Genomic DNA, 22,007 nt, shown 5'->3' with positions numbered 1-22,007 from the left:
GTAACGTCAGTCTATAACATATTGCATTTCGTTACGTTACATGGGTACCAGCAGTGGAACCATACTTTTCCTCCTACAAAATGGAACGTACCGTGTAACGCAAATTGGGTACGTTACGACTCCCTGCCCGACGCTAGTGACAAGAGGAACGCCCGAAGTGCTAAGGAAGTGGAAGTACACCATATCGTCGCAATTATTCTTCGTCGCGATCGACCTCGGAGAACAATTTCGCCACAAAGGAACCGTGTGGAAGTCCCGCGTCCAGGAGGGATGGACGACCACGCAATGTAGCAGAGTCCGGTAGAATATACTTCAGAGGGTCAATGTCCATGTAAACGTGCATTGTTAGTATCAACACCGTACTGTTAACGCCGAAGTCTCATTTATTTGCAAAGTTACTCAGGAAACCCCGAACCTAATTTCCATGTCTGATAATTTTTTGATATTGTTGTGAAAAATCGTCATTTCATGTCCAGATGTTCTAATTTAATTGCCTGCATTCAGCGTTAGAAGCTCCATTTCATTTCTTTAATATTTAGTGTAAATTGTCAAAGTGTGCTCCAATTTTTTGTGTAACCGACCGCCCCGTCGCGCCGTTTAACTTGTCAATACGTGACTGATGAGTGCTTTTTAATTGTGGAAAGAGTAATTTTTATTGCAAGGTCGTGCGCATGAAGTAGTATTATTAGTTGCATAGTGGTTATTAATGTAATTTTTGCTCGCGCCGACGATTGATTAGTGTATTCCGGCAGCTGGAGCCAATTAAGTTTTTGCATCACTATGTAATTGTGTAGTTGTTATCATTGGACGAGAGAGGCTTATGTATATTACCCCCGTCCGAGAAACTTGTTAAATGTCGTGCTTACGACTGGATGCATACGTTCCTTCGAACGAAAGATTTAACCACGCCGACCCAATTGTCTTAGTTAACCGCTTTCCGAGGGCTGGCACTTAAGTTAATTTAAAAGAGCACAGGAGCTGGCAGACAAATGCCCTAACTTCACATAAAGGTTTAAAAATTAAAAGGAATGATATGTTAATGAGATCCATGATTTGTATCTATACTTTGCATGTAAAAATACCTCAGAGGTGTGAAAGAGAGAAGAGTGAATGTTGTGAGCGTTTGAGGAGGCTTTGTAAACAGTTGTTGATTGCAATGTTTTTTTTTTGTTGTTGTTGTTACAATATATATTCACTTTTTACCGTTCGTCAGTGTTGTTATTTGACGTTTTTCAGGTATCAGATATTATGCTATTAGTGTTTTATGATTGTTGGAATCTACATATCAAAGGTAAACAAAACAGTGTAACATTTGAAGGTATTTATCCCCGCCTAGCAATAGTATTTCAATAAACGACCGTCTCAGTACCGAACTTGAAAACCTGGACCGAGAGTCACGACCGGTTTCCCGTACACATAACGACGTTTGGCCCCGTGCCGGGGTATGATTGACACGTCATTTCGGGGGCCGTGAGTGCACTCGTTACAACACAGAGTCTAAAAGAAAGGATTAAAAGTTGCACATCTAAGAGTGAAAGAATTAAAGTCATCAGTGTAGCCACCAAGAGCTGGTCAAAAACAGAAACAGCACAGGAACTTGGTGTGAGCGAGTATCTGGTGAAGAGAACACGAGAACTTGTGGAAAAATATGGAGTCATTCCTGAAGTGAATTTGATAAAACAGGGCAGAAAAGTGCCAAAAGAAACTAAGGACTTGGTAGTAAAATTTTACAACAGTGACGAAGTAAGCAGAATGTGCCCCAGGATGAAAGATACAAAGTCCATTCGTTTGGAGGATGGAAGCAAGGAATTGAAACAGAAAAGACTGTGCCTATCTAATTTGAAAGAGCTCTACCAAATGTTTAAACAAGAGCACCCATCATTAAAATTAGGATTTTCTAAATTCTCTGAGTTGAGACCTAAGTGGTGCATTCTGGCTGGAGCTAATGGCGCTCATTCTGTGTGTGTGTGTGTGTGTGTGTCAATCATCAAAATGTCAAGTTGATGGCTTCAGCAGCAAGGATTAATGACTGGAAATCTCTGCTTCAAAAAGTAGTGTGTGATGTAAACAATGAGCTGTGCATGATAAGTGAGTGTCCCAATTGCCCTGATACACAAGACTGAAAATTACATGAACTGAATCCTGATTTGGACAAATCTGATGATGACAATGAGAAAAAAATTACTTACAAACAATGGATAACAACAGATCTTTGCAATTTGATCACTGTTGTAGAAACAATTTCAGAGTTTAAAGAAAATTTAGCTTGGAAGTTACTGCAATTAAAAAGTCACCACTTTATTGCTCAGAGTAAATCAGAATTTTGCAAAAGAACGAAAGAAAATCTTTCTCCGGATGAATGTGTAGTGATTGGTGATTTCTCTGAAAACTTCACATTTGTTGTACAAGATGAAATCCAGAGTTACCACTGCATTAACGCTCAAGCTACTGTCCACCCCTTTTGTGTCTACTTTAAGACTAATTCTTCAGATGATCTATGCATCAAAAGTTTTTGTATTATAAGTGACTGCATTGTACACAACACAACTGCTGTTTACGCTTTCCAAAAGCAGATAATTCCATTTGTTCAAACGTTCATCCCAAATCTGAAGAAAATTTATTATTTCTCAGATGGCTCAGGAGCCCAATATAAGAACAGAAATATTTTTTCTAACTTATATAAGCATAAACAGGACTTCCGTGTGGCTGCTGAGTGGCATTTTTTTGCCACAAGCCATGGCAAGGGTCCTTGTGATGGGATTGGTGGAACGGTAAAAAGACTTGTGTCAAAGGCAAGTCTGCAGCGACCAACTGAGGGCCATATTCTTACACCAAAGGACATGTATGAGTTTTGTGTGGAAAATATTAAAGACATAAACTTCATCATGGTGACTGAAAGTGACATAAAAAATGAGCAAGGGTTTCTGAATGACCGCTTCAATGAAGTTCATAGATTTGAAGGAACAAGAGATCACCATTGCTACATCAGCGGCGTAGTGCCCACGTAAGGCTTGTAAGTCCACCTTACAAGTTGAAATTATTGAAGAAAACTCATTTCATTCCCGTATTTATCGCTTGAACACACACAGAAATATCAGACTGCAAGTAGAACTTTTAACGGAACAATTGAGGACTTGTTTTGATTCGAGTTGTTTCTCTTTAAGGCTTCTTCAGAGGACTTACGTGTAGGTGAATGGAAGAAATGATTTGGACTCGCCCATGGCGGGTGTGTTTGCTTACGTAGTATCTTTTCAACCAATGAGAGGGCACCCCGATTCTGAGCCAGATGTAAGGCGCATTACCAGTGGGTGCTAACTGGCGAGAATATCTGTCCCCGGGCAGGCGAAGCTTACGCTGGCATGGTTGCCGCTGAGTATGACTCATATGCTTGCCACGGTCGCAAGAGAACAAAGAAATTCGACTCCCGTGTTGTTTCAACAATGCTTGACGGGAGGTGTAACAAAACGGGTGTCATTTTTAATGTGTAAACTAACTATTAAGTTCACAAAGGAGATGGTTTAATGTTGGATATTACCTCCATTAGAAGCAGCGAAGTTAACAATAAAAGAGGAATGTCTGGCAATCCTAGATCCGGCAGCGCTCGCAAAGTTTGGCGCGTGCATCCCAGTTGCCCGTAATGTTAAAGCATGCGCGTAATACTTAGCGTTATGATTTACAGAATTATTTTGACCTTTTCCTTTCACTAAGTTGCTTGATATGCTTTTCAAAATGTGCGCAAATATCGTAACCATGATAATGAGTAATGTTCTCGAATGCATTTGCATTTGCAAATTGTATTCTACGCATTTCCCACAATAAGAATAAAAATATGACATGACCTTTCCAGAAGAAGAGTTTGTGTCCTAAACTAAGCTGTATGCAAGATTTTTCAATTGCTGCCAGTTGAAAGTTGAGCTACAGGTAATTTATTCTGAAGCCGAATATCGAGTAAAGAGTGTGTTTGAACTTCATGAGTACTTGCGTGCTACCCATTTGAATGAAGCTGTTGAACAAGTGTAGAAACTAACAGAATTGTTCCTCACTGTTCCTGCCTCAAGCTCGTCGGTGGAAAGGTCGTTTTCTGCACTGCAGAGGATTCATACATTTCAACGCAGCACACAGACTCAGGCAAGGAAATCTGACTTGGGACTGATATCCATCGAAAAGGAGCTGCCAAAGACATTGACCAGAAACTCCCGATTCCACGACGACGTGTTCAGACTAAAGGATCGTCGGATCGAGTTACAGTATAAATGAGAATTTTCATTAAGTAATACACATGCTATTATTGTTAACATAGAGTGTGTGCATTTTGTGTTTGAAATTGAGTATGCCCATACATGGCTTAGATTCAAATAGATTCTATTTAGTTAAAATGTTTTTGGGTTTTCTTTATCCAATATTCAGGTCAGGTTTATCTAAGGAAGCCTTACACCTTTCATAGAATCACGCTACGCCACTGTGCTACATACCCAAGGACTCTTCAACTCTTCTCATTAGTAGAATATCTGCATCATTTCAAATTAATCATGTAGAGTTCAGAATTGATGACTCACCACGAATGTTTCATTTTAATGAAATAATTAAAAATGACAATGTCGTTTGCATTTACAATAACAGGTGGTATGTAGGTAAAGTAATTGAAATGTCAAAAGAAAACAATGATGTTAAAGTGATGTTCTTCAATCCTGGTGGACCATCAACGAGCTTTACTTTACAAAGAAATGATGTTGCTTGGGTGAAGTTGAACAATATAATTGATGTTCTGACACCATGTGACTTCACCACTGTTACTGGGAGAACATACATTACTCAACAGAAAAACACACAACTGTCACTAAAGTTACAAACACATAAGAAGAAATAGTCCATTGATCAATCATCTCCGTGCCAATCAGGGTTTTCGGGGCCACGCACCAGTCCGATATTTTTTTTTATCTTTTTTCCATGGCTCCATGGATTGAGACACAGACAAGATCCCCTGTAACTTTGAGGTCCTTGTGCAGGTAGTGTATATATATATATATATATATATATATATATATATATATATATATATATATATATATATATATTGATGTAATGTTGTATTATGTGTAGTGATATATGGAATTGTAAATGTCATTGTGATGTAATATATTGAATTGTAAACTGTGTATATCACAATGGTATATGTAACTGGGATACAAGAAAATAGAGGAAGAACTTGAATACATATACTCTGAAGCGTTTAAATGCTTGTCATATTTTACAGGTAGCTTATGTTATATTTCGCATACAATTGTTATGTACCAGAGTGGATGTATTGAGTAAGGTTTGATAGTATTGGATATTCATAAACCTTTAAGAAACACGTGCATGCAGCTTGTATATACTTACTGACATAATAGTACTCTTGTTTGTTTACTAACATTTGTCTTCTCAATTCAAAAAGGGATTTTGATTTGATTTGATTTTTATTAACAAAAACACACTAAGTATATATTGAAATATATCAACTAGTAACTAACTAGTTTATATATTTTAATTTTTGTTTACCCTTATAAAATTAGGCCTCCCCGATGGCGCAGTGGTAGTGTCGTTGCCTTGTAATAAAGGGGTCCCGGGTTCGATTCCATGTGGAGGCACATAGTGGTTCGAATCCCACTTTAAACTGTAGGTCCAGTCCCGATCAGCCTTACTGTGAATAAAGTGGACTTAAAACAACAAATCAATCCAATCCTTATAAAATTACTAGATTATAAAATAATATAATATAATTCACAAATTTTGGAAATTTTCGTATTTCGGAACTAAAAATCCGACAGAAGGGCTTACAACCCCGGATTTGTTTCACCATGGCTGAAAAGCCTTCCACTCATAGTTCTTGCAAAAATAATTCCATCCTGTGATTTCAAGCCCTTTTGATTTTACAGACCTATAAAATTGGCAAAATTTCCCGTTACGATGACTATATTGAAACCTATTAAAGTCGCAGTTACTTAATTCTTACCTTACATATATATACATTTTCTGAAAGGCCAGAATCTCTACTTTCAGGCAGTGAAAACCAGAACATTCCATCTGTAATAGAAATCACACAGCAACCTTTTTTCAAAACCCTTGTAAACGGTCATTTTTGCTTCCCGCAGTGATGAAAAATGAGCAGAAATCCAAGATGGCGGCAGATTTTTTTTAAAAATTTTTTTTTTTTGAGCAGGTCACTAGCAAGACCACCTATGGTGATAATATAAAAAATTAACAAAATGGTCAAGCAACCACCTCTGGGTGATTTGACTCCACTTTAACCTACGAGGTAGAAAAGTGTTATAAGGAAGGTTGAAGATCAAGTGTGGTTGAACGGTTTCTCCATGAATATTACTAATAAAAACTCTTTATTCTTTCAATTGCAGTTTAATAGAACTTAATGGAAGTCATTTGGCTTGCATGAGCAATTTTGTTGCAGGTCTGTTAAAGCAGATAGGCCCTGAGCCATCTAGATTCCATCTGGAGGTACACACTGACACTTCGATCCACAAGGTTGAGATGCTTGAGGCGTTTCATCTTCTCTTGACAATCCAAACTGATTCCTAATTCTGTCATTTTCCGATCGCAGCTTGCAGTGTTCTTTCTGCAGGTCGCGGTATTTCTTCTCCCAAGTTTCGATCAAGTCCAAGAGCTCCTTACGTTCTTTGCTGACCGCTTCCACACCCTCTGGCAAACCCAGCTGCGCCCTCGCTTCGTTCAACTGGTGCGTTAGTTCCTCGCACCGGTGCTCCGCGCCCTTCCTGACTTGCTGCGCTTCCTGCAGCGTGCCCTGCGTTGCTTTCAGCAGGCCAAGTAGAGGAGACATATCGGCCAGCCTGCTTTCAAACTTCTTCTTGACCTTCTGGATGTCGCTGTTGAACTCTTGAGTCTTGCGACAGTTCTCCTGCATCAGCATGTCTATCTGCTTCGCTTGCTTTTCCGCTCTCTGCTCGGCAGCGAGGTACTTCATCTTGTACTCGTCCAACTGGGCACTCTGCTTCCTGTGAACGCTTCGCAGCTGCTCCAGTTCCGTCTCGACATTCGCCAAGCTCCGTCCGTTTTCCACACCCGTCTGGCACGCGCACCTGCTCTCACCTGGACTCTCCTCTCCCTGAAGTCTCTTCACTGTATCGTTCGCGATGCCCAGCTGGTACTCCAAATCCTCGGACGTTTTCTTGAGATCCTCGTGCTTCTTCTGCAACGTCACCAGCTCGTTCGTCCTTAGCATCATTCCACGTTGAAGCTTCTCGTTCATCGCCTTCATCTTTTGGCACGTGTTGGGTTTCTCGCATCCATCGGGATTAATGGCTGAGCAGTTGTCGAGCGAACACAACAGCAGATTCTTCTCTGATTCCAACTTCTCCCGGTCGTCCTGCAGTTCGAGGAATTGTCGATGAAGCCCCATGAGTTCATTTTGTAGCTCCTTCAGCTTATTCTCCTGCTCAACGACACTCTCCACCTTCATGTTCAAACTTTCGTTCTCCATTTGCAAGCACTGTATTTCGTTCTGGGCCTGCAGAAACTTTCTTCGTAAGTTTTCATTGCTTTCATCTTTCTCCAGAAGCCTCTCTTGAATTGTGTACCTCGCCTGCTCCAGCTCTTCATTTTCTGCTGACAGTTTCTTCTGGATACCGTAACTTTCATCAAGACGCCTCTTCAGAGATTTAACAACCTGGCATTTATCTTTCTTCTTCTCCTTCCCCTTGGGACAGTTGCAAGTTGTTTGAAGAGGATTGTTAGGCGGAGCCGAAGAGGGCCTGTCCATTTTTTTCCTTTAAAGAAATAGTAACATCAGTAATAATCAAACTGGTACATATACTGTACGTACATGTAAGGAGTGTCCACGTATCATTCTCGCAGTACACGCTTGAAACTGCGTGCTAACGATTCCCCAATGCCTTGAAACTCAATCATTCAATTTGTGGAGTTTTATCCTTATTTGCATCGAGGGCCCTTTTCTAGCCCAGGCATGGGGAATTGTTAGTAATGGGCGAATGTCTCATCTGGATGAGCATTTTCTGAGCTCACCCATCTTTCTCTTCCTTTCCCTGTCCGCTTGTTTTCCGTTTATGGTCTTCTCCGAACGAAGGGTCGAGGATGTGTATAAGGTCTGCTTATTTCTTAATTGGAATATGTTTCTTTGCTTGGGATTTTGAAACGGTATTCAATGTTCGACTGAATGTTCATCTCCATGTTTTTATCATAGGCACGCCGCTGCTCTGGCCACTTTGCCAGGGAGGCAGACATGAATATGTAACTGAGTTTTTAAGTCCACTTTATGCACAGATAGGTTAATTGGGACTGAACCTACGGTTTAAAGTGGAATCCCAATCACTACGTGTCTTCACGGTGTATCGAACTCGGGGCCTCTTGATTACAAGTTACGACTTTAACATTACGCCATCGGGGAAGCTCTGACTGATTATGTAACGCTGGTGGACAATTTGTGTGGTAATATTTATGCTTCCCACTGTACGTTGGTATGAACAAGCAGAGACGCACCTTCAAAGTGCTTATGTATGGCACTGAAGTACAAATATGTTGAACTACGGTTGACATTAAAACAAGCAAAAGAAGCTCCATACTACATATTATGGTCATATTCAGCGAGCATGCTGCATTCTCAACAGAAACAACCCTTTCTGTGAAATGGAGCTTTCAAAAGCACCTGTTCTTACTTTTCCATTTACACGTGAAACGTTTTTCACGGCACACGATTGAAATGAATGACGTCATATCAGGACAAATGTCCTCAACTGGAGTTAAGAGGTTATCCAATTAACCAGACAATTTGCAAAAGCTTCGAATGACAGCTTCATATCACTTGTCTGAAGAATTGCTTGCTACTCATGGATTTTAATGGGACATGCACGCTGCGTTATTATTATTAACATTGTATTATTATACCAGACAAAAATATAATTTTCATAATCCCAAAGTTCGGCTAACTGGATACCAAAAAGGACCATTACACAGGCATCCAGTTATACAAATAGTTATAAAAATTTTGAGAGAACTACGGTCTTTAAAAGTAAGGTGAAAAAATTGCTATTATTATTATTATATTCAGTTAAAGAATTTCAGGAATTAAATAAATTTATAAAATAAATTTAGATTGTATACACTGTATAATATTGTACTTTTGAAACAATAGTGCTATTTAATATGAACTTAAAGATATAATTTGTTTTGTTGATTTTACATTGTATTATACAACTGTTATACTTGGAGGCACATAGTGGTTCGGATCCCACTTTAAACTGTAGGTCCAGTCCCAATTAGCCTTACTGTGCATAAAGTGGACTTAAAACACCAACTCAAATAAACTGTTACATTATTATGAAAAAACATAGTGCCCAATTGATGTGCGATGTCAACATATTGTATTTTGTAATGTACATGCACCAATGCCCCTTAGGTATGAAAAATTCTCAGTAAACAACAAAACAATTAATACTATTACCATTACCTTTTAGTCCTAGAGCCAGGAAGGTGGTTTTATATGAAGCAAATTACAGGCAGTTCGATTCTATATTGATTGGATTTAAACGTAAGCCATGACACTTTCTTGATTTTGGATAGTTTTTTGCTTTTATGACGTCATCAAAATAGCGGATGCTCAGTAATAAAATTTGAGACACGATTTTTTAAAAAAAAATTATTTTCGCCTTCTATTAGAATAAAACTTAGCACGAAGTCATGTAATATTCTTTAAAAATTCTCTAAGGAAGACGTTTTAGTCTGCAGAAAAATTGTACAATATGAAATAGGCAGAGGCGGTCATCGGGAGATGATGATGCACTTCTCAGCAAATATTAACAAAGGTATCGATCGTTTTGAACACCGAACAAGGGCAAAAGAACGGCTAAACTGTGAACATATTGTGAAGCAGTTTGCTTACGACAAAGCACGCAAATGAAAGTTGTTGCAAATAATTACGTTGTGCTGAATTTACTATCTTATTTACATTTTGAATCTTGTTTGTTCGATACGTATTAAATGTACACTCACTGCCAATAAAAATGGAACACCTACATACTGAAATGCGTTGTGTGTGTTGCCTAACTTTACGGCGACAAGTGGGTTTCAACAGCAAATTTTCATTGGTAATGTCTACCATCGCCGTAGAATGGGGCAACAAACATAACGCGATATTTGTGGATATAGGTCAGGTGCGTATATTCTAGGCTATCGCCGAAGCCCAGATCAAATACAGAAAATAATCGACTATCAAATGTGACTGATGCTTCACTCTCAAACAACTACCGCGGGAAAAAATGATAGTATAAAACCCGCGACTCCTGTGCACCGTACTCCCGCGTGGAGAGGAGCGGGAGAGTGGACCATGCTTCCTTATGGCCTGCGCGGGGATTTTTCGTCCAAGGTTTGTTTTCCTTGCGCTCGCTCTATACATGGGGATGGACTCCTTTCCTTTAAAACTACCACCAGCCTTCAGCGGTTAAATTCTTCCCGGACCAGCGCCTGGAGGCGGTCGGTGACGTATTTGTAGTGGCTCTCTTCGTTTTACAACGGCGGTAAAACCTTACAGCGATGCCAATGCGCTAACCAGCATGGGATTTTCCCAGGTAAGAGAAATTTTGAAACTAAACTACTATTACAGGAACGGGAAAAGAGTGTCTGGCTTGTGACAGGGAATTTGTCCTCTAGGCCAAAACAACACTGTCCCATCGAACACATGCAGAACTCACAGGCCGCTGACATTCAACCAACAAACCACGCTTTACGATGTTTTCAACCCCTCTGCTGCTTTGTTTATGACTGGCCGGAGATGACAAAGGGCATTTTGCGAGTGGAAATCGCGTTGAAGGAAGTTTAAGAAAATTAGGTTTCTTACTGTGTGGATTTTCTGAAGTGTATTGAGTGCGTGTATATGCAGGCCTCTGGCATCGAAAAGAAGAGAAGAATGGATTTGATTTGTTATTTTGCGTTGCTCTTCTGTCACTTTAGCTAATCGCGACGATGAGAATGAGTGACGATACGATGGAATTCATGAAGGTTCATTCACAAGGAATACCCATGTCCATGCCTGCGCCCTCTGCCGTCATAGTGCGCTGTGCTAATAACCATTTTACCACAGAGGTTGCCAAGAGAATAATGGTGTTCCTTTCCAAATTAAATATTCAAGGTAAGAAGTTTGTTATACGCTTATACATTATTCTCGCACGTAGGCCTACATAAATATTTCACAATAAGGGCCTCTATATTTTATAAATAACCATGAAATATTTGAAATGTTTTCCTTATTGTTTTTATATTAATGAAACAGTGTTATTTTTATAATTATTAGTAAATTGTAATGTATGAATTTTTATCGCAATGTCGCATCACCTTAATATCCAAGAAATTGAACGAAAAAGAGCCTCCCATTTGAACATTATAATAAAAAGAGATAGCCCAGGTTTTAAACCCAGCATACGCCACTGATGTAGGTGTCCCATTTTTATTGCCGGTGAGTGTACATTCATTAGATGTTATTTTCTTTCGATAAAGATCGGCCACACAATGTGAATTTTCCTAGCTTTAATCTGTTTTGTTAACCTAAACAGGGACTTTAAAACATTACGGGGGTGGGCAGGAACGTAGCTAGAATTGATCTCAAGGGGGGGGGAGGCTCACGGGTTATCAGTGGGGGGCTTTCTAAACCAAGTCCATTTTTTAAAAGTTTAACAGTATTGAATGAAGGTAAATTATGTGTGTGGGGGGAGCACTTAAAATATAGCTTCAAGTGTCAATTGACTGCTACTGATATCATCCCATACTACAGACTCCACACTATTTTTGATGATGCAGATATTTATATCACACAAGAAAAATGGATAGTATTCAGTCATAGTTCCTAGCGTACATTCCACCCCTCGGCCGAAACAATAAAACTCCCCTTCGTTCCATGTTGACCTTTGACGTAGATACCGAGCAAATTTGCATGATGACGTCTCAATGTTACAGGTTTCTGTCTAAACGGAAGGTCGCAACTCGCAACAGGTACAGGTACAGATAAAGAAGCTCCCCTATGAAGGAACTTTCTAAAGTGTAGAGAAGAGAATGTTCTAAATACAGTGTGTCCGAGAAAAAATATACCAATAAAGAATTTAAATAACTCAACAATCGTTAACGATAGAAATGTCAAACGACGTTTATTTGGAAGAGGGAAGAAAGGAATTGCTTTTACCACCAGAAGGGAAAAAATCGTAACATAATTAAGCGCATGCGCGGCTTTGTTCGTGAGTAGTCTGTACAATGGCGCCGTTTACTGTTCGTCAGAAAGTTGAGTGATGCTTTTGGTTTGCAGAATTGAAGTCTCCTGTAACGGTACAAGAAAGAGTTCGGCAACAATATGGACAGGAAGCACCAGAACGTCATTACATTGTTAAATGGCATAAACAATTGCTGGAAACAGGGTCTTTGTTGAGGAAGAAAGGTAGTGGTCGGAAGCGTGTGAGCGAGGATAAAGTGGTTGCAGTTTAGGAAGCTTTCCAGAGAAGCCCGCGTAAATCTATGAGACGTGCTAGTTCTTAACTTCAAATTCCACGTTCTAATGTGCATGATATCGTACATAAAAGGTTAGAGCCTACAAGTTACAGCTTGTTCAGAAACTAAAGTGCAGTGATAAACCCGCTAGGTTTGATTATGCTAGTGAAGTGCTGTGCTATCACGCATTGATGACGACAATGAATTCCTGACACGCGTAACATTTTCAGATGAGGCTACCTTCCACATTTCCGGAAAAGTGCATAGGCATAACTGTAGAATATGGGGTGAGCAGAATCCCCATGCAGTTGTTGAACATGAACGCGACAGTCCCAAGTTGAATGTGTGGTGTGGTTTGACACGAGATTCCGTAATTGGGCCCTTTTTCTTTGAGAAAGCTACAGTTACAGGTGCAAGTTACCTGCAAATGTTGCAACAGTATGCTGTACCTCGTATACCTCATGGGCACATGTTTCTGCAGGATGCCCCCCCCCACATTATGCCCGTTGTGTTACTAACTTCCTTAATAACAATTTCGCTGGTAATTGGATTGGGAGGGGTGGACCCATTAAATGGCTATCACGGTCACCAGACTTGAATCCTTTCGACTTTTTCCTTTGGGGTTATGTGAAGACTATGGTTTACCAAACACCTGTGCAAGACCTCAATGATCTCCGTGAAAGAATTATCGATGCATGTGGCTCCGTCACTCATCAAATGTTGAAGAACACTTGGATGGAGGTTGAGTACCGCCTTGATGTTTGTCGCGCCACCAAAGGAGCACACATTGAGATCTACTAAGGTGAATTTTTTCTCTTGTTCTTTGGTTAAAACAATTCTATGATTTTCTCTTCCAAATGAACGTTATTTGACATTTCTGTCGTTAACGATTGTTGAGTTATTTAAATTCTTTATTGGTATATTTTTTCTCGGACACTACTTGTCGTTATTTAGACTTCTTATAAACAAGATGAACGAATGTAATAACTGCTGTTCATGTTCTGTGAATTTATCCTTCACCCAAGTTGTGAACAAAATAATATCTGCTGTCTACATGATCACTCTTCACTGCAAACAAATTACACAAAATAGTTTTACCTATTGTCAAGGGAGCTGACGGCAGTGCCAGGAGGAGCTGACGAAAGTTCCAGGAGGGGGCTGAGCCCCCCTGGTCCCTGCCTGGTTACGGGCCTTGTGGGGGAGTAAAATCATGACAAGCGCCTGAGCCCGCAAAACCACACTAAGATTCAAGCCATTGCTCTACACTCTATGTCGGTAATCTTTGGAGCAAGGCGGTAGAAGAGGAGAGTGGGCGGAGCAAAAGCAGTATGTGCTGCAGGAAATGGCTGGTAGACACGTTTTCTCCTCCATGCACTCACTCACCTTCTCACACGTTCATTGTTCAAACTCAATCACAAGTCCTGCTTGCGCAGAGGACTTGTTTTCGTTCGCTTGCTCAGGGGCGGCTTACGGGCCGTCCTCGAGGCGGTGTCACACAGGGGTGAGTAGAGTAGCGCAAGAACATTAATTTTGATTACATAAGTGTGGTCATTTGTTTAAAAAAGAAGTGTTACATTACAAGCAAGATATTTCATATCGGAAACAGAAACACGAGATGGAGATAAATGAATTTCAAAAAAGAAACATAGATGGCAGCACAAGGTGAAAAAATGTAAATAAATTGTTGAAGGACAAATATCGATTAGTTAAAGTAAAAGTATGATAGAATTATGTAGAAAAGATGAAAGCAATGTATAGAAATGATATAGTAGATAGAGAGGAAAATATAAATGGTTTCCATCATTCAACAAGTTAATGCCTATAGTCAATTGTTAGGCACGCATAAAGAAGTACTCAACAAAGTACAAATGTAGGGACGCCAGGAGCAAAGGTCAGAATACCTTTGGTCTTCATTGTTAGAATCCCATCGAGGAGGATTTTCTCTTTTTGTAATTTACTGCTGCATAAATGCAGCAATTTAAACTAAAAGGAGTTTTAAAGAGACGTAATTATTCCGAGTATCATAGCGGTTTCTCGAAAGGACAGAAAATTTAGAAAAAAAAGGCTTTGCTGGAGTCGGCCAAAGTTCCAGAAAGTAATGTAGGAAATACCTGGATTTAGCACGGATTCTGGAGCTGAGACGCCTTGCAATCATGTGATTGCAGCAGCTTAGCGGCCTGTTCTGTCATAGCTCGTCAATTTCGCGCTTCAACCTCGGCAGATAGGCACTCCATATGGCCAGTGTTGGCTCTACGCTGCTGCAGATGGAGCCACCTGGGTGCGAACCACAAGAGACCGCCACTAGAAAGAGAACGACACACTGCTGATAACTAGACCTCGGATTTTACGTTTCTATCCTATCTTTTGCTTTGCAGGTAAATCAGAAATAATAAGTTGCGTCATTAAGAAACGCAACAACTGACGAAGTTGACTAGTGCCTAAAATAACCTATTTTGCTTGTTAGAGCCTATTTTAGGTTTATCCGCCTAAATAAAACCTTTTTTTAGGTCTTTACATATATTTTTAGGTTTTGCACAATTTTTTCATCACACAGAGGCATTTGCTCTGTTTGGTGATGAAAAAATTCAATGACTAACTTGTTTCACACATACTCTATGTCGAATTCCCTCCCTCCAATCCCGGAATTCAAGGAATTCCCCTTGAGCAGCCATCCTGGTATTGTACAGCAAATTATACATACGTAATTCATTCCTCATATTAGCAAGTAATTTTTGCTAACAACACAAGTATAGTATTAGCATAATTTATGGATAGTTTTGAAAACGATGTATACAAATGAAAATTTGGCTAGAAAATTAATATTTTTTTTGCTACGTGTACCTAATAAAATTTCTAACTGTTATTTTGAAATTTTGTTTTTAACGATTGTACCTAATCAGTATTTTTCAGGAATTTTGAACCATTTTGAGTTTTTTGGAACCTACTTCAGGTTTTTTCGAGCCTATTTTAAGATTTTTAGAACCTATTTTAGGGTTTTTCGAGCCTATTTTAAGATTTTTAGAACCTATTTTAGGGTTTTTAGAGCCTATTTTAAAATTTTTAGAACCTATTTTAGGGTTTTTAGAGCTTATTTTAAAATTTTTAGAACCTATTTTAGGGTTTTTAGAGCCTATTTTAAGATTTTTAGAACCTATTTTAGGGTTTTTAGAGCCTATTTTAAGATTTTTAGAACCTATTTTAGGGTTTTTAGAGCCTATTTTAAGATTTTTAGAACCTATTTTAGGGTTTTTAGAGCCTATTTTAAAATTTTAAGAACCTATTTTAGGGTTTTTAGATCCTACTTTAAGATTTTTAGAGCCTATTTTAGGGTTTTTAGAGCCTATTTTAAGATTTTCAGAACCTATTTTAGGGTTTTTAGAGCCTATTTTAAGATTTTAGAGCCTATTTTAGGGTTTTTAGAGCCTATTTTAGGAACGTAAAAGCACACTTTTTAGAACCTAAAAATCCGGGGCCTACTGATAACATAGTGCAGGACAGCGGTTCTTAATGTTACAACAAACCTCCCTTCAGTGGCGTGCCCAAGAGCGGTGGTCCTAAAGAAAAGAACGTCAAAGGCAGGAAAATATAGCAAAATGAGAGCTGATTACTAAAAATGTGCATGACTGGGCACGCAACTGCCTCCCTTAAATATATTTTGTTTCTCTGGACACCCCCTCCAGCCGCACGCACAGATACATGGCTTAAACTCAATAATTGAAAATACTGGTTTCAAGTTGTTCATCAATGGTCTTGTATTACAATTACTCAAATCATTAAAATTAGGACTGGGGTATCGGGAAGTATCGTTTGAAATTCATCTACCGATACCAGCCGATACTTTTCCGGCAGTTTGGTCTTTCACGGGGTCCGCAAAACACTTTCGTGGAGTCTCATTATCCTAGAAATTATGCAAAGTACAAACTTTATTTTGCAACAATTTTTGCACGAGAAACTGTATTTTGAGATTACATAACATCTATTTTAATATTCTGATGCAATTCTTGAATATTCTAAAGCAAATTTCTTGTTAAATTGATGCATATAATTGAAGAATATTTACACACCAATATTGATCAAAATTTTGAACAAATTTTAATTATTGCAATTTTCAAATATCGGTATCGGTTCAAACTGGTATCGGTTCAGCCCTAATTATAATACTCGTATTTTATTATTGGGCCTCCAAGTTAACGTATTGGAAACGTTATCAAGGGGTCCCGGGTTCGATACCCAGTAGAGTTGTTTTTAAGGCCACTTTACGCATGAAAAGGCTAATCAGGACTGGATGTACAGTTTAAAGTGGGATCCTTAAAACCATGTCCCTCCACCGGGTATTGAACCCGGAACTCCGTGATTACAGGGCAAGGACGTTACCACTACGCCATCGAGAAGGCGCGATACCCAATGAAAGCACACAGTAGTGCAGATCCTACTTTAAACTGTAGGTCCAGTCCCGGTTAGGTTTTCTGCCAAGCTTATCTGCGCTTAGAAATACGTGGGATAATTCATAAGTCATGGCAACTATTTTTTTCTCGCGAACAGGGGACAACACGAAAAATCTAAGATATACGTTTGAAAGTGTATGGAATGATCCTTCGAATGAAGCCACCAGATGAAGTCTGGATGCAGGAGACTCTCGTAGGGAAGAAGCAGAACACAGGACATTGGACAACAGTGTTTTATTGTGGCATGAACAACAATTACAGAAGACTACACTGTTTAACAACCTTCAGAGTATTTACACAAATTATCCACTGTCCGTTGCCAGCGATGGTGCAGGCGCTGAATACCATCCGCTGCACGTGCAGCACTAACGTGTGCTACCTCTCCCCAAAATACTGTTACGATCTCTTTTATGTTGGCAATTCGTTTCCCACGCAATGGCTTCTTCCCTTTGGGATTGAGATCATAGCCATATGGACTTAGATCAGGAGAATAAGGTGGGTGTGGAAGAACCTTCCATCCCCACCGCTGTAAGCGACGTTTAACAATGTCCGCCTTGTGAGCTGTCGCGTTCTCGTGTAGGAAAATTCTCGAACACTGTCACTCACCGACTGAACTTGCGTGCATGCTTACTGCCCCACTGTTGTTCACATACACCATCTGGTGTCTTCTTTCTAAAGCCCATTCCATACACTTTCAAACGTATATCTTAGATTTTTCGTGTTGTCCCCTGTTCGCGAGAAAAATAATAGTTGCAATGACTTATGACTTAACCCACTTATGTAATTTAAAATGGCGTATTTTTTATTAAGAATTTAAAAAAATATATATAAACACACTAATGAAAACAATAAAAATATTGTCACGTTTTGACCTCTTGCAAGCTGTGGTTTTTCATTGATTGGTTTACTTTTCTGGCACTTTTGGCTAATCGCGAAGATGTGGCAGAGTGATGACATAATACAATTGATGAAGGGATAGACACAAAGAACACCCATGCCCAGGCCGGGTTTCGATTCCGAGACCCCTGTGATAACCACTTTGACATACCATGGAGGTCGGATACATATTCTTGTTGCTTGCAAAGTTATCACACATATGCGTTGTTTTTATTTTTCTATGTGATCAGTGGAAAGTGTATTTGGATTACAATGATGCCGTCTATAATGTATACCTAAAATACATGTTTTGATTAGCACGTTACTAAAAAATCCTGATAATGACAAAGTTGTCTGGCAAACTTTCCTTCCATATTTCTCTATCTGTTGAGTTCGAAAATGCCACGGCTAATTCTTATTCCATCTTTCATGATTTTTGTATTACTGCTAAGGTGTAAAACATTATATTCGATAAAAAAAACTAATATCATAATTCCTTTACATATTGGCTGATAAATAGATTAGAAATTCGTCATCTAAAACTCACTATTCTTGTCGTCGGACTGCTCTTCCAGTTTGGCTCACCAGGAGCCGCCACTGTCCTTCCTAATAAACTAACGTGGTCTTCGATCTGAGTTAGTCGTTCCTTGGAACAACAACTGTAAGTGAGCGAGCTCAAGTGAACTGTCTTCCGAAAAAGGATCTGCCACAACATTTCGATAACGTTCTTATTTTAAATTTTAGGAATTTGCCAGGAATTACAGATATAACTCGACCAGCAAGCTCCCTTGCAAAAAGTTTATCCAACAAAAATTGCAAGAAATGTGGATATTACCCAATGTAGTTTTCCTTTCAAGTATACAGATTGTAAAATATAATTATGGCGAGCATTCACACTTCATCATCTCATGTAGGAAAGTACGTTCAGGCCGCAACAGAAGCTATTAAGAGTTATGAGTAACGGATTTTTTAAACAAATATATTACTTGCTAGTACCACTACGATTTAAATATTATAATAAATTTTAGCTTCAACAACAATGTGTGAACGTACTGACATCTAGCGGCAGAATATGTAACCATGTGGACCGTGATTCGTTTGATTTGATTTGGTTTATCTTGCTTCGCTTTTCTGCCAGTTTTGGCTAATCGTACAGATGATGATGAGTGATAATACATTAAAATTGATGAAGGGACAGTCGCAAAAAGCGCCCATGTCCAGGTCGGTATTCGAACGCGAGACCCCACGAAGGTCGGCTCTAGCAAACTGTAGAACAGATTTAATTGTTAAATCGGTTTATTAAACAATTAAATTGAAATTGATTTTGCATCCTCATTTCGACTTTCCCCCACACAATTATGGTCCCTTATCATATAAGGCTTATATGATGGGCTATGGAGAAAGTTATTAAGGACAAAGGAGTCGATAAATATGAACAATTATTTGTCGGAATGTCACACCTGGATATTCGTAATTGGAAAGTGTTGTACAGTGAGATCCATAAGTATTATCGTGCAAATTGTCCATGACTATTTTCATTATTTTTCTCTCACATCCTATGTGTTTATAGGCGATGGATTTCTATGTATGCTGGTGCAAAGTTGTCAACAGCTTGTTTTGAATTTTCTTTTAATTTTTGAAGCTCTTATTGGGTCAAATAAAGTGCACGAACATGGTGATGGACAATTTGCACGGTAATACTCATGGATCCCACTGTACACGTGATTAGTGGTCGTTCAATCGAGTGCTATATTGTGAGAATTGTGGTTTTTAGCTTAACATTTCAATTGGAATGAATAGAGAATATAGTATAAGCGATTGTGTGTTGCAAGTTTCCCTATATTCCAACATAGCAAGCATATATGTAGGTACTTCATTAAGAGTAATTTATCATCTTAGCAAATTCATTATTTTTATGGCCATTTATCGAACTCAGCACGTCGATTTCATTACGAAATGGCTATTTTTGTTCTTGAAGCAAAACGAAAGTTATTTTTTGTAGATTAGTGTTGTCGTCATTATATCCCTGGAGAGACATACTCGATGTATCAGACAACTGTTATTCCTTCATTTTTAGATTTCATATCATTAATTCATTGAAATATGAGGATGTAGCAGGTGCTGTGCTTGAAGTTAGAAGACAGCATCGAAATCTAGAGACAATGGCTGAGGAACTGGGTTGGAGAAGAACAGAACTTGATGCCTCAAAGAGAAATTCAGAAATAAGGATTTACAGAGTTATGACGGCGAACGGTGCACGCCACGCGGCCATGATGTAGACCAACATAAACGTTTTCAGTTTAGCTTTTCATTCATACCCATTTTGTTCAGCTGAATTATATAAAACTTGAGTACTGTATGTTCAAATAGGGAACAAGATTAGCTTTCATGCACTTTTTTTTAATGATGTTTAGCATAGACCGACCTTCAGCGAAAAGCTTTCGCGCACCTTCCCGTCCATCCGTTCAACTCGGGCCATAAGGAAGCATCCACTCAACCCCCTCCCCTCCACGCGGGAGTACGATACACAGGACACACGGTTCTGCGCAGGTCCTTTTTGCGTGTGGTTCCGCTATAGCATGTCAAATGTGAATACCCTCCTTTCCCTATGCCTCTCTGCTATTTTCTTTTCTGGCATCGTCACTGTTGATGTCGATAATGTATCGCTTCTGTCGTGGTCTCTTATTTCTGAAACTCTAATTTCTCTATGAACAAATCGCAAGATGATTCACTACAAGATGTAAAGCCGTGTCTAATGCAACCTCAATCCGAACAAGGAATCATCAAGGTTCTTATAAAACGAGTAATCAAGGTTCCTAAAGGTAGGAGACTTACACTGCCAAAAAGCACACTCTTCGTTGGACGTTCCAGAATGAGAAGCATTGTTGAACACTGTCTTGGAAATGAGAAAGAAGTTGAGCTCTATTGTTTCGTATTCATGGTAACAGCTCCATAACCAGTTTATGAAAGTACTCTAGGATGTAAAGTTTCTTGCTTGTGTGTTAACAAAGTATAGTATCCAAAATACAATGTAAATCAAGACATAACTATACAATATTATGAACCAAGAAAGTGAGTGATGCAAGCATTTTCTCCTCTAGGTCTCAGATGTGAATGCACCGCAAAAGGAAACAATGAGGGTGCCTAACTCCACATAAGAAAACAACCACGAAACAAAAACGATCTCCTCTGCATCTTAGTCTGGTTCACTTGCCCACAAACTACTTAAAAAGTCGCTGGAGCTACCATAAATCTTGGATATAGTCAAACTTTTGATACGTCCTGGTTATGCACCGTAACATAGACCAGCATTCGAGAACAGCAAACCAGCTGGTGTCCCATTTTAACGGTTGTACAGCGATCACCTCAACTTCACATCTATCAAGAGAACTACAACAGTGAAGACGTTTGCAAAGTCATAACGTCATCTTCACACCCTTCAAGTATGTTTAGCAACGCTGAAATCGCAGCTAAGCTCGAAGAAAAAAGTAAACAATTTTTTACTCCTGATGAGAATTCGAAAATACAATGTACAGGAACAATTAACGTCGAGCAAAGACTACAATGTACATTACTTGCATTTCTTATTTAGGCACTATAGGCTTGCATCTTGAAACCATTACTCTTCCTGTGAAAACAGCAACTTGTGTATTTGAAATAACATCGTTTGCCTGAAACTTTACCTTCTTCACAGCAGAAGGAATAAGATTTTTTAGTAGTGGCAACTATTTACTTTCTAGACACATAGCATATATACATGGTTCTAAGTTTTACAGGCCTTTGATGTAGTCCCCAGTGTTGCGTACAAAGTGTTGCTAGCGATGTGGAAGCCGTTGGATGCCGTTGGCAATGCCTAATCTGTTGATAGTGTGAAGTGAGCGAAATAACTGGCATTTTTACAACTACCAATATTTTAATCAATTCGAAAATTAGGTAAAATTTCAGTAACCACCAAACGTCTCTAATTCCCTTATTTTCTTATTTTTCACATTGATACTTACGTATTATGCATTCCTAAGGATTCGGTTTTTCCACGCAAATAATCTCAATTTTAGACATATCGAGTAATTTTGTTTTTGTTCGCTTTCGCTTGCGTTACACGCGATATGGCAGAGAAATCTTGTCCATGATCAGTGGTTATGCAGTGTTGCAACCTTCTTCATAGAAAAATACCTACTTTCGTGTTACTGA

The 22,007-nt window shown here is 39.1% G+C and overlaps 1 protein-coding gene across 1 annotated transcript; it reads right to left on the bottom strand.

The window, feature by feature from the left end:
- Positions 1 to 6,394: 6,394 nt before the first annotated feature.
- LOC145990183 (uncharacterized) lies at positions 6,395 to 20,700 on the bottom strand. Its single transcript, XM_083125844.1, has 3 exons — positions 20,652 to 20,700; positions 14,607 to 14,796; positions 6,395 to 7,778 (listed from the first exon to the last, which is right to left on the bottom strand). Exons 2-3 carry the CDS (start codon positions 14,648 to 14,650, stop codon positions 6,476 to 6,478), a joined length of 1,347 nt encoding a protein of 448 aa, XP_082981970.1. The 5' UTR covers positions 14,651 to 14,796; positions 20,652 to 20,700; the 3' UTR covers positions 6,395 to 6,475.
- Between the last annotated feature and the right edge of the window lie 1,307 nt (positions 20,701 to 22,007).

Source organism: Lepisma saccharinum, chromosome 7 (assembly GCF_977018435.1).
Source record: "Lepisma saccharinum chromosome 7, izLepSacc3.1, whole genome shotgun sequence".
Taxonomy (NCBI): domain Eukaryota; kingdom Metazoa; phylum Arthropoda; class Insecta; order Zygentoma; family Lepismatidae; genus Lepisma; species Lepisma saccharinum.
Note: the sequence above shows the minus strand (reverse complement) of the source record. Positions and strands in the feature narration are given on the sequence as shown.

Bases quoted from the DNA above. Each gene is read 5' to 3' on its own strand.
- LOC145990183 (XM_083125844.1), bottom strand. From the start codon at position 14,650: ATGATTGCAAGGCGTCTCAGCTCCAGAATCCGTGCTAAATCCAG. The intron at 7,779-14,606 runs GTATTTCCTACA...ATTTCTTTAAAG, and splicing joins AGAATCCGTGCTAAATCCAG to GAAAAAAATGGACAGGCCCT.